A 14,049-nucleotide genomic window follows, 5' to 3' on the forward strand; every position below is an offset into this window, starting at 1 on the left:
GCGTTCGGACAAAACCATATACGCTACACCACATCTGCCAAGCAGATGCCTGACCAGCAGCGTAACCCAACGCGCTTAGTCAGGCCTTGAGGACACACACACACACACACACACACACACACACACACACACACACACACACACACACACACACACAAAAAAAAAAAAAACAACAACGGGGGAATAAATAATAGATAAGCTTGCATAAATAAATAAATAAATAAATAATAATTATAATATAGAAAAAGGTAGTAGTAATAATATTAGTAATACTAATAAAATGATAATAATAAAACATAAATAAATAAATAAATAAGACAACAATGGTGATAAATAAGCAAATAAATGTAAAATATGAAGACACACATTCACACATACACCCACACATGCATAACAGAAATGCACCAGACATGCAGTTTCACATATATGAAAGCACAGTCAAATACATATAAACGTACATGAGCTCCAACACACACACACACACACGCATTACCGTGCACCTCCTCTACCCCCCTCCTCCACACACTCATTTCTAGTCTAAGTATCGCAGCTTCCACGGCACACACACACACACACACACACACACACACAAACACACACTCACAGAGATGAACACTTACTTGTACAAGCACATATGAAAGCACAGTCAAATACATATAAACGTACATGAGCTCCAACACACACATACACACACACACACACACACACATTACCTTGCACCTCCTCTACCCCCTCCTCCACACACTTATTTCTAGTCTACGTATCGCAGCTTCCACGGCACACACACACACACACAAACACACACTCACAGAGATGAACACTTACTTGTACAAGCACACACACATACGCCCATATCTCCCACCCCCAACCCCACACACGTACATACAAAGATATATATATATATATATATATATATATATATATATATATATATATATACACGTTCCAATATCCTGTTGCTCCCACAGTGTAGGCATGCATACACTCACATACCTCATCCTCTACCCCACCTCCCCCCGCACTCCCACCTCCCCTCACACACACACACACACACACACACACGTACACATATCTCTCCTGACACTTGTGTGCAATTTCACTCTCGCGCATTCACAAACGCACTCAAAAGCACAGACCCACACATACACACAAACACACACAGCCGCCACTGACTGGCCGCAAGAGGGATGGGAAAAGATCTCTGATGCCAAGAACGTGGCATCTAGTGTGTTGCTCGGTCTATTGTATTTGGAAAGGCCCACAGAGACTCTGTTCCGTTTTGAAGAAATTTGCGCAATGTTGGTTTGGAAATGATGCCGATATTTGTTTGATTTGCAAAGCATCGTGCTCTACCTTTCATGTTAGATTTGCGGCCGCTCCCTCTCTCTGCTTTTATTTCTTTGAGGCGATCAATGGTGTGATGGCCTTGTACCTGTTCTTTTTGGTATTCTTTGACTTTTCTGAGGATTTCCGATTTTCCTAGATGTAGGCTGCTCGTTGGTGTTGCGTTACCAGCAAGTCTGTCAGCTCGCTCATTTCCCTTAACACCTGCATGTCCCGGGCAGTATGACCATGTGAGTTTTTTAATCTGAAAGTTGCGCATTGCGTTATGCCACTCTGGGCTTCCCATTCCGTTTTCAATTTTCTGTATGAGGTTCATTGAGTCGGTTAGAATCATGGCATGTTGGTTTCCGGGCGTATGGAAGGACGATAGCCACTGGAGGGCATGTGTCACGGCTTCAACTTCCATCGTTAGGCTGGAGGTTGTGACTTTGTAGGCAGCATTCTCTTCCCAAATTGTTTTTGGGAAGATAACTAACTCATACAAACCTCCCCACACCCACCCCCAACAGAAGAACGTCTCACCTTGCTGACAGTTGTCTCCCTTGTACCCCGCGCGACAGCGGGACTGAGGACAGAAGCCCCACAGTTTATCACACACCTCTCCCTTGTCCGCGCACCCGCAAGGAGTGCCGCATTCCCACCCGTAATACCCGTCCTCACAATCTGAAAGCAAGCCAGAATAAGTAGGGTACTGTATTGACTGTGTGGATGGGTGGGTGGGTGGTAGGCCAATATTGATTATGTGGCAAGAGGAGCGATAGGACTTAACTTATGTCACTGTGCATGCTAGTTTGTATGATAATGTGTACAGAAAAAAAAGGATTATATATATATGTATATATATATATATATATATATATATATATATATATATATATATATATATATGATGGTGACGGTGGTGATCGTGATGATAATGATGGTGGTGGTGGTGATGGGTGGTGGTGGTGATGATGATGATGATGATGATGATGATGACTGTGATGATCGTGATAATAATGATGTTGGTTGTGGTGATGGTGATGATGATGATGAATTGATGGTGACGGTGAAGATCGCGAAGACAATGGAGGTGGTGGTGGTGGTGATGATGATGTGGTGTTGGTGATAGTGGTGGTGATGACAGTGATAATGATGAGGATGTAGGTGATGATGACGATGAGAATAAGGAGGACGAAAACGATGATGATGACGGTGATGACGACGACAAGGCGGAGGAGGAAGAGGACGATGATGATGATGGTGATTATGACGATGACAACGACGATGATGATGATGACGACGACGATCACGACGATAATAGTGATAATAATTATGATGACGACGGTGATGATGGTAACGATGACGACTACAACAATAGTGATAACAATGATGATTATGACGACGACGACAATAACGACGTCGACGATGATAATGATGGGTGATGATAACGGCGACGACGACGATGATGACGACAATGACGGTAACAACACACAACAACAACGACGACTGACGACCCCCCCGTGACCCCCTCCCCCCCGTGCCCCTCCCCTCCCCCCCCCACACACACACACACACACACACCCCATCCCCGCCAAGCCCCCCACGCCCCCCTCACCTCCGAACACCTCCACCTCGCACAGCTGAAGCACCGTGCCGGGTTGCTCTCTCCACAGGGTCAGGCTGGAAGCCGTCACGGGCCTGGGCAGGAGCACGTGCGTCACGTGCCCTGCACGGGTGACAGAGGAGGAGGAGGAGGGGGAGGAGGACGACCCGTTGAGGCGGAGCACAGTCACCTGGGAGCTGCTGTCGTTCCTGAGGGGGGTGACGTTGAGGGCCAGGGGGAAGAGATTCTGGTCCGGGTTTGCTGTGGATTGATGAGGTCAGGTCAGGTGACGTCAGGTGAGATACGTGAATGTAAGGTGTAGTAAGGTCAGGTCAGGTGACGTCAGGTGAGATACGTGAATGTAAGGTGTAGTAAGGTAAGGTCAGGTGACGTCAGGTGAGATACGTGAATGTAAGGTGTAGTAAGGTCAGGTCAGGTGACGTCAGGTGAGATACGTGAATGTAAGGTGTAGTAAGGTCAGGTCAGGTGACGTCAGGTGAGATACGTGAATGTAAGGTGTAGTAAGGTCAGGTCAGGTGACGTCAGGTGAGATACGTGAATGTAAGGTGTAGTAAGGTAAGGTCAGGTCAAGTCAGGTGAGATACGTGAATGTAAGGTGTAGTGAGGTAAGGTCAGGTCAAGTCAGGTGAGATACGTGAATGTAAGGTGTAGTAAGGTAAGGTCAGGTGACGTCAGGTGAGATACGTGAATGTAAGGTGTAGTAAGGTCAGGTCAGGTCAAGTCAGGTGAGATACGTGAATGTAAGGTGTAGTGAGGTAAGGTCAGGTTAGGTCAGGTGAGATACGTGAATGTAAGGTGTAGTAAGGTAAGGTCAGGTGACGTCAGGTGAGATACGTGAATGTAAGGTGTAGTAAGGTAAGGTCAGGTCAAGTCAGGTGGGAGCTGTGCCAGTGACGTTGAGGGTCAGGGGGTGAAGATGTTGCTGGTGGTCCGCTGTGGATTGATGAGGTCAGGTCAGGTCAGGTCAGGTAACATCAGGTAAGGTCAGGTAATGTGGGAACTGTTGTTGGGGGTCAAGGCGTATACGGTATTGATTATTGCATAGGTACTAGACGTGAATAAGCTTTACTGAGATGCATTGACAAGAAAAATAGATGTAATAAAGTCGACCTGGAAAGATGCACTTTGTTTGTTTGAGCTAATCACACTACTGAATGACTGCTGCGAAAGCGCTTTGATTTGTCTCTGCACAGAATTCAGCGCTATATAAATATTATTATCATTATTATCATTATGATTGTTGTTGTTATTATTATTATTATCATTATTATCATTATGATTGTTGTTGTTATTATTGTTGTTGTTGTTATCATCATCATTATCAGTATTATTATTATCAATACCATCAGTGTCATCTTAAAGAAAAATCATTAAATGGGTAACTGCACGTTTGTTCCACTCGTGAATGATAATGATCCTGAACTTGACAAAATGTACACGCCTGCACTTATGGCAGAACAACATCCCAAACTTGACAAATGCACATGCTCGTATTTTCTAGGAGAACTCTCAACTTTAAAGCAATATTGAAACGAAGAGGGTGACACCCATCTAACGCCACACACACCGCCAGAACTTATAAAATAGAATAGAATAGAATACTTTTTATTGTCACAAAACCTTAAAGTTTATAAGACACAATGAAACATAAACATGTGCATATTAAGAAGAGAAACATTCATGAACAAATTTCGCCAGCCTTGGTTGTATTTCTGTTAGAAGGATCAATTCACTAGGCTTTGCATTTGGACGACATATATATCGATTAGGAATCTGTCTGTAAGTATTGTACTTTACACAATTGTCTAATAGGTGAATCTCATCTTCTAAACTGTTACAAGTATCACACAGTCTTTGTTCTTTTGGTGTATTTGTTCTTTCTGTATGTGTGATAGTCAATCATGTTCGTCTCCGATCATCAGAACAGCAGAGGAGGTAACTGCTGTCCCGACTATCTGGGCGATAATTTTATTAAAGTGGAGAGTGTCTTGCTCGGGTTACATCCACTCGGCCAAGAGTGTTTTAGGACAGTCGGCATTTGGTGATGCTTCCCAAAGGCCAACTACTCTCCAAGGCTGCAGCACTAAGAGCCAGCGCAATTTTGCCTCCTAGTTTGAGAGTCATAGCCCTTCATAAAAGACGAAGCTGTAAATGATTTCCCATCGCAATGGAGAAACCATTGATAACACAGCTCTCACTTTGCTGTTGGCCCAACTGTAAACTCATGTCAATATGTAACATAAGCTCATACATACTGGCCAAAACGCCAGAGCTATGCCACCAAAAGACTCACCAGTATCTCCATCGCCAGAACTAGGCCACCAAAAGACTCACCAGTGTCCCCACCGCCAGAACTAGGCCACCAAAAGACTCACCAGTGTCCCCACCGCCAGAACTAGGTCACCAAAAGACTCACCAGTGTCCCCACCGCCAGAACTAGGCCACCAAAAGACTCACCAGTGTCCCCACCGCCAGAACTAGGTCACCAAAATACTCACCAGTGTCCCCACCGCAAGAACTATGTCACCAAAATACTCATCAGTGTCCCCACCGCCAGAACTGGGTCACAAAAAGACTCACCAGTGTCCCCACCGCCAGAACTGGGTCACAAAAAGACTCACCAGTATTTCCACCGCCAGAACTACGCCACAAAAAGACTCACCAGTGTCCCCACCGCCAGAACTAGGCCACCAAAAGACTCACCAGTGTCCCCACCGCCAGAACTGGGTCACAAAAAGACTCACCAGTATTTCCACCGCCAGAACTAGGCCACAAAAAGACTCACCAGTGTCCCCACCGCCAGAACTAGGCCACCAAAAGACTCACCAGTGTCCCCACCGCCAGAACTAGGCCACAAAAAGACTCACCAGTGTCCCCACCGCCAGAACTAGGCCACCAAAAGACTCACCAGTGTCCCCACCGCTAGAACTAGGCCACCAAAAGACTCACCAGTGTCCCCACCGCCAGAACTAGGCCACCAAAAGACTCACCAGTGTCCCCACCGCCAGAACTAGGCCACCAAAAGACTCACCAGTGTCCCCACCGCCAGAACTACGCCACCAAAAGACTCACCAGTGTCCCCACCACCACAACTAGGTCACCAAAAGACACCAGTGTCCCCACCACCACAACTAGGTCACCGAAAGACTCACCAGTGTCCCCACCGCCAGAACTAGGCCACAAAAACACTCACCAGTGTCCCCACCGCTAGAAATAGGCCACCAAAAGACTCACCAGTGTCCCCACCGCTAGAACTAGGCCACCAAAAGACTCACCAATGTCCCCACCGCCAGAACTAGGCCACCAAAAGACTCACCAGTGTCCCCACGCCAGAACTAGGCCACCAAAAGACTCACCAGTATCTCCATCGCCAGAACTAGGCCACCAAAAGACTCACCAGTGTCCCCACCGCCAGAACTAGGCCACCAAAAGACTCACCAGTATCTCCATCGCCAGAAATAGGCCACCAAAAGACTCACCAGTGTCCCCACCGCCAGAACTAGGCCACCAAAAGACTCACCAGTGTCCCCACCGCCAGAACTAGGCCACCAAAAGACTCACCAGTGTCCTCGTGGTAGATCTTCACGGCCCAGATGTTCACATGGACCCCAAGAAACACCGTCCACCAAGAGTCCTGAGGGGCAAGGCCGCTCACCACACTGGCTGTTCGAGAGTACTGTCCCCTTTTCGTGCACTCTGTCTCTCCGTCTACTGCCAGACTGGCGGAAGCCGGCTTGTTGTCGTTCTTGTTGATGTGAGTGGCTTCCCCTTGAGTGGCGCTTTTGTACAACGCCAGGTTCCTTCCTGTTTGTTTTTGAAAGAGAAGGTCGTCGTTTGTTTTGGACACGAAGCTGAGGCTGTTCGCTTGCTTTCACACACGCAAACACACATGAGAAAAAACGGCTACAAAAACAACAACAACAACAACAACAACAACAACAACAACACACACACACACACACACACACACACACACACACACGTGTATGTATGTATGTATGTGTGTATATATATATATATATATATATATATATATATATATATATATAATGGAGAGAGAGAGAGAGAGAGAGAGAGATGTATGTGTATGGTTGCAAATTCTGTTTTCGCTTCCTTCCTTTCCTTCCTCCCTTCCTTCCTATCTCCCTCTCTTCCTTTCTCCCTCCCTCCCCCCTTTCCTTTCTATCTCCCTCCCTCCCTCCCTCCCTTCCTTCCTCCCTTCCTTCCTTCTCCCTCTCTTCCTTCCTTTGTATCTCCCTCCCTTCCTTCCTTTCTTCCTTCCTCCCCCTCTTCCTCCCTCCCTCCTTCCCTCCCTCCTTTCCTCCCCCTCTTCCTCCCTCCCTCCCTTCCTTCCTCCGTCCCTCCCTCCCTTCCTTCCTTCCATCCTCCCTCCCTCCCTCCATTCCTTCCTTCCTTCTCCCTCCCTCCCTCCTTCCTTCTCCCTCCCTCCCTCCCTCCTTCCTTCCTTCCTCCCTCCATTCCTTCTCCCTCCCTCCCTCCCTCCCTTCCTTTCTATCTCCCACCATCCCTCCCTTCCTCCCTTCCCTCCTTCCTCCCTCCCTCCCTTCCCTCCTTCCTATCTCCCTTCCTCCCTTCCTTCCTTCATTCCTCACCTCCGAAAACGCTGACCTCACTCAAGGCCAGAGCCTTGTTGTGCAGAGCGCGGATTCGAACACCGGTCACCAAAGCTGGCTTCGGGAGGCGGTAAGTCACGAGCGAGTCCTCGGGCCGCGGCAGATGTGGCTGCAACGTTGTCATCGTCGTCGTCGTCGTCGTCATCATCGACATTGGTGTCGCTGCGTTGTAATTGTTGTCAGTGATGTACTCGACCAGAATGTCGTCGGCTGAGGCTGTGGTATCTTGATTGAAAAAGAAAAAGAAAGAAAAAAGATTGTGAAGAAAAGAAGGGAGAGGGGGGATAGGGGGTGTACGTGAGAGGGAGGAATAGGTGTGGGTTCTGTTTTTATCATTATTGCTGACCTTGTCGACACTGGTACTGTAATTATGAACTATGAACACTTACCAAAGCAAGAATTAGCACTGTGAACACTTACCAAAGCAAGAATTAGCACTGTGAACACTTACCAAAGCAAGAATCAGCACTGTGAACACTTACCAAAGCAAGAATTAGCACTGTGAACACTTACCAAAGCAAGAATTAGCCCTGTGAACACTTACCAAAGCAAGAATTAACACTATGAACACTTACCAGAGCAAGAATTAGCACTGTGAACACTTACCAAAGCAAGAATTAGCACTGTGAACACTTACCAAAGCAAGAATTAGCCCTGTGAACACTTACCAAAGCAAGAATTAACACTATGAACACTTACCAGAGCAAGAGTTAGCACTGTGAACACTTACCAAAGCAAGAGTTAGCCTGTGAACACTTACCAAAGCAAGAATTAGCACTGTGAACACTTACCAAAGCAAGAATTAGCCCTGTGAACACTTACCAAAGCAAGAATTAGCCCTGTGAACACTTACCAAAGCAAGAATTAGCACTGTGAACACTTACCAAAGCAAGAATTAGCACTGTGAACACTTACCAAAGCTTGAATCAACACAACAGACTCTTACCAAAGCTAGAACTAGCACTATGAACCCTTACCAAATCTAGAATTAACACTATGAACACTTACCAACGCTTGATTTAGCACTTACCAAAGCTTGTATCAACACTATGAACACTTACCAAACCTTGAATCAACACAATGAACCATTACCAAAAGCTTAAATAAACACTGTGAACACTTATCAACGTTTGATTTAGCACTTACCAAAGCTTGAATCTGCACTATGAACACTTACCAAACCTTGAATCAACACAATGAACACTTACCAAAAGCTTAAATAAACACTGTGAACACTTATCAACGTTTGATTTAGCACTTACCAAAGCTTGAATCTGCACTATGAACACTTACCAAACCTTGAATCAACACAATGAACACTTACCAAAAGCTTGAATAAACACTGTAAACACATCAAATCTTGAATCAACACTATGAACACTTACCAACGTTTGATTTAGCACTTACCAAAGCTTGAATCTATGCTATGAACACTTACCAAACCTTGAATCAACACAATGAACACTTACCAAAAGCTTAAATAAACACTGTGAACACTTATCAACGTTTGATTTAGCACTTACCAAAGCTTGAATCTGCACTATGAACACTTACCAAACCTTGAATCAACACAATGAACACTTACCAAAAGCTTGAACAAACACTGTAAACACTTATCAAATCTTGAATCAACACTATGAACACTTACCAACGTTTGATTTAGCACTTACCAAAGCTTGAATCTATGCTATGAACACTTACCAAAAGCTTGATTCAACACTATGAACACGTACCAAAAGCTTGAATCAACACAAAGAAAAACTTACCAAAGCTTGAATCAACACAAAGAAAAACTTACCAAAGCTTGAATCAACGCTATGGACACTTAGAATTAGGATTACGAACACTTACCGAAGCTGACATTAGCACTGAACAGCACGACTTGGATGAAATCTGTCCAGGATTTTTCCCGGGTGGTCACCACAATGGGCAGACCACTGTGGCCGTTCTTTACAACGGACGTGGTGCTGTCCCCGTCCACCAAGTGCCCCCAGCCATTCGCCGGGTCAACAATGGACACGTTTGTCTCAACAGCTTGACCGAAAGCGAGGTTTTCTGCGAGGGAAAATATACGAATATATGCAAATCAATCAATCAATCACATCAATCAAATAATGAATGAATATGCAAATGAATAAATAAAGAAATAAATGAATAGATAAATAAACTGGCAGATGAAATGAAACAAAATTTTAAAAAATAAACAAATCAAATAATATAAACTTGAATAAAAATGAAAAAAATATTTATGAAATGAAAAAGCAAATCAACAAAAAAAAATCATTGAATGATAAAATGAAAATATAGAAAAATAGAATAAAGATGAAAATAACATGAAACAAAAAATAAAGAAATAAGAATTTCAAAATAAAGAACAGAAAATAAAACAAAAATAAAGATAAATAGATAGATAAATGAATAAATAGATAGATAAATGAATAAATAGATAGATAAATGAATAGATGAATAAATAAATGAATAAATAAACTTTTTTTTAGATAATAAAACAGAACAAAGCGACAAAGATAGAAAGAAACAAACAGTGATACAAGAAAGAAAGGAAGAGAGAGAGAGAGAGAGAGAGAGAGAGCCCAGACGGGAACCTCCAACCCCACTCACCGTACTGGCAGGCGGTACCACCGTAGCCAGCAGCGCAGCCCGGAGCTTCACACTGACCACGTGACGTGTCACACAGGTTCCACGTGACACAGCGACACAGGTACTGACACCGCCCGTCTCCAAACTCTCCAATTTCCGCGCAGTGGGCGTCTGCATCACAGTGAATGGTCGTGCCAATGCGACAAAACGATGTTAAAGTAATAGTATTAACAGCAGCAGCAACAGTAGTAGCAGTAGCAGTAGTAGTAGTGGTGGTAGTAGCAGTAGGAGGAGGAGGAGCAACAGCATCAGCAGAAGTAGTAGTAGTAATAGTCGTCGTCGTAGCAGTTGCAGCAATAGCAGCAGCAGAAGTAGTAGTTAGTCGTCATAGTAGTAGTAACATTACTGGTAGATGCAGCAGCAGTAGTAGTACTAGTAGCAGCTGAAGCAGTAGTAGTAGTAGTACTAGTCGTCATGGTAGAAGTAGCAGTACTAGTAGTAGCAGCAGCAGCAGTAGTAGTAGTAGTAGTTAGTTGTCATGGTAGTAGTAGTAGCAGCAGCAGCAGCAGCAGCAGTACTAGTAGTAGTAGTGGCAGCAACAGTAGTAGCAGTAGCAGCAGCAGCAGCAGTAGTAGTAGTAGTTAGTGGTCATAGTAGTAGCAGCAGTAGTAGCAGTAGCAGCAACAGCAGCAGCAGCATTAGCAATAGTTGATCGTCATAGTAGTAGTACCAGTAGTATAGTTGCAACAGCAGCAGTCGTAGTTGTAACAGCAGCAGTAGTAGTAGTTATTCGTCATGGTAGAAGAAGCAGCAGCAGAAGCAGCAATTAAAATGGTCAAAAACTGAGAGAAATAGACAGACAGACAGAGAAAAGAGACAGGCAGACAGACAGACAGAGAGACAGAGACAGAGACAATGAATGACAGGGAGAGACAGAGAGAGACACAGCTTCAGAGAGGAAGAGAGACATAAATGCAAAGAGATATATAGGTACGCACAGAGAGACACGTAGAGAGACAGAGACAGACAGAGACACAGACAGACAGACAGACAGACAGTTGGGACACAATATATACAGGATGAATCATCAAGCACACTCTGTCATGGGTCTGGAAACTGAAAGCCTCACGTATTGCGGAAGTGCGAACTTTGTATGTATTAGTCTCTCTGTGTGTGTGTGTGTGTGTGTGTGTGTGTGTGTGTGTGTGTGTGTGTCTGTCTGTCTGTCTGTCTGTCTGTGTCTGGTCTGTGTCTGTGTCTGTGTCCGTATGTCTATGCGTCTATGTATGTGTGCCCCTCTCTCTCTCTTTCTCTCTCTCTCTCCTCTGTGTGTGTGTGTGTGTGTGTGTGTGTGTGTGTGTGTGTGTGTGTGTGTGTGTAACTATATCTCTCTTTATCTCCGCATATATATATATGTATCTCTCTCTCTCTCTCTCTCTCTCTCTCTCTCTCTCTCTGTATATATATATATATATATTTATATATATACATACATATATATATCCATCTATCTATCTATCTATATCTCCCTCCCTCTCTCTCTCTCTCTCTGGATGTAAAAAAGCACACCAGTGCTTATCTATTATCCTCGAAATAAAGAATTTGTCTTGTCCTCTCTCTCTCTCTCTCTCTCTCTCTCTCTCTCTCTCTCTCTCCCCTCTCTCTCTTTCCATCTCTCTCTTTCCCTCTCTCTTTCTGTACCTATATCTCTCTTTAACCTCCACGTCTCTGTCTCTTTTCCTCTCTTTTCCCCTCTCTCTCATAAATATCATCAGCGTTACTCAAATCAGTAGTAGTAGTGTAGTAGTTTTTATCATTGCTGATCTCCTTGTTGACAATGGTACAGTTTTTCTAATGAAACTTGAAGTTTTTCATTGTCGAATTCAGCTACACTCCAACTTTCTCCCGATCCGCACTCTACGCACGCACGAAACACACGCAAGCACACACACACACACACACACACACACACACACACACACGCACGCACGCACGCACGCACGCACACATGCACGCACACACGCACTCATCGTCGCGTCGTGGTGATAATGATGGTAACGTATTAGTCTTTTGTGTCCATGCTGATGTTTATTTTATAGTGTGCGTGTGTGTGTGTGTGTGTGTGTGTGTGTGTGTGTGTGTGTGTGTGTGTGTGTGTGTGTGTGTGTGTGTGCGTGTGTGTGTGTGTGTGTGTGTGTGTGTGTGTGTGTGTGTGTGTGTGTGTGTGTGTGTGTGTGTGTGTGTGTGTGTGTGTGTGTGTGTGTGTGTGTACATGTGTGTGCGCGCGCTCCTTCGTGCGTATGTATGTGTACGTGAATTTCATTTCTCTTTTTTGTGTGTGTCTATTTTTTCTTTCTTGTTTATTTTTTTCTTGTTCTTTGTCTTCCAGTCATGACTTTTCTCTACACAAGCAGGAAGCTTAACATGTCCACACACACACACACACACACACACACACACACATCCCCCCACCCCCCCCCCCCCCCCACCCCCCCCCGCCACCCCACCCCCCACCACACACACACACACACACACACACACACACACACTTTCTCTGCACACTATGCGAAAGCTCTAAAGTGATGGACGTACACACACTGAGCCTTCGGAAAAGCTAGCACTCATGAAATGTTCTCTGCTTCAAGCAAAAAAACAACAACGACTAATAAATAAATAAATAAAATAATAGTGTAGAAGTTAGCTAACTCAGTGTCTAAACAATCGTGTGTCGAGAGTTCGTAAAATTATGTTTTGTCGTTATTCTTGAATCATCCTTTTGAAAACCTATACAAAAAGCTCAGTATACATAGGTACAAATCGCCCAGTATGGAAGCAAGAAGTGAGTTCAATCAGCCCCAAAATCTTTCAACTGATCTACTCACCCACACCCCTCAGAAAGCACAAGAAGGATCCAAAGACACAGACAAGGACCGCAATCAGCAGACGACACTCCATGACCGCAGTGAAGGTCACAATAATTATCACTGTGGAAGTTCAGTTTTAAGACGACCTATTGCCTGGAGCTGTTCGGTGCTGGGTTCTTCTCGGTTCGATGCAGCTTGTGCTGTTTTGAAGGGAGTGAGGCCCTGGCTGTCTGGCTGTCTGTTTGCCTGTCTGAGTGGGGCGTCCGTCACAAAAATAAAGGACCTCACACGAACTCAAACTGACCAAGAAGATGCCATGACCTAAATAAAAGTTTCGGGCGGTGTCACGTATTCACAATATATACCAGACCCCTTCTGAATTTCTGTACCCCCTGGGCAGATTTTGTTGTTGTTGTTGTTTTGTTTTTGGTTTGTTTTTGGTGTGCTATGGGAGGAGAGGGAGTGACGGGGGAATGAGAGAATGTAGTATTATGCTGGGTGTTTGTGTATTGGGGGTTGGGGTGGAGGGGGAGGGATGTTGCGTGGTATTGTGTGGGTGGTGGATGGGTGGGTGAGGGTGTGTGTGTGTGTGTGTGTGTGTGTGAGTGAGTGAGTGAGTGTCTATGTGCGTGTGTGTATGTGTGTGTGTGTGTGTGAGTGTATATGTGTGTGTGTGTGCGCGCGCGCGCTCGTGTATGCATTTGTATATGTGTGCATGAGGGTGAATGAAGAAGAAAAAGCTACGTGTCCTATCAACAACAACAAAAAAAACACGAGAAGAAGAAGGAGGAGGAGGAGAACAAGAACAAGAACAAGAACATGAAACTTGTGCAGTGTGGGAAGGCGTTAATTCAACGAAGAAGAAAAAAAAAACATAAGACGTCATGCATTCAATGAAAAAGATAAAAAGAGAGAACGGAAAAAATAACCAATGAATGGAAAACAAAAACAAAAAAAACACACAAATAAACCAACACAAAAGCAAACTGCCATACTTTTTCTT

General features: G+C 44.7%; 1 protein-coding gene across 1 annotated transcript in view; it reads right to left on the reverse strand.

The window, feature by feature from the left end:
• The window catches only part of LOC143275381 (uncharacterized), a 56,066-nt gene extending 42,735 nt beyond the window's left edge, over positions 1-13,331 (reverse strand). Inside the window, exons 1-7 of the mRNA XM_076579448.1 lie at positions 13,065-13,331; positions 10,204-10,353; positions 9,436-9,639; positions 7,564-7,809; positions 6,512-6,754; positions 2,942-3,190; positions 1,867-2,007 (exon numbers count right to left, since the gene is read on the reverse strand). Coding sequence (XP_076435563.1) covers positions 1,867-2,007; positions 2,942-3,190; positions 6,512-6,754; positions 7,564-7,809; positions 9,436-9,639; positions 10,204-10,353; positions 13,065-13,137 — 1,306 coding nt within the window. The 5' untranslated portion in view covers positions 13,138-13,331. The remainder of the gene's footprint in view (positions 1-1,866; positions 2,008-2,941; positions 3,191-6,511; positions 6,755-7,563; positions 7,810-9,435; positions 9,640-10,203; positions 10,354-13,064) is intronic.
• Positions 13,332-14,049: the final 718 nt, after the last annotated feature.

This window comes from Babylonia areolata, chromosome 30, assembly GCF_041734735.1.
Source record: "Babylonia areolata isolate BAREFJ2019XMU chromosome 30, ASM4173473v1, whole genome shotgun sequence".
NCBI classification, from domain to species: Eukaryota; Metazoa; Mollusca; class Gastropoda; order Neogastropoda; family Buccinidae; genus Babylonia; species Babylonia areolata.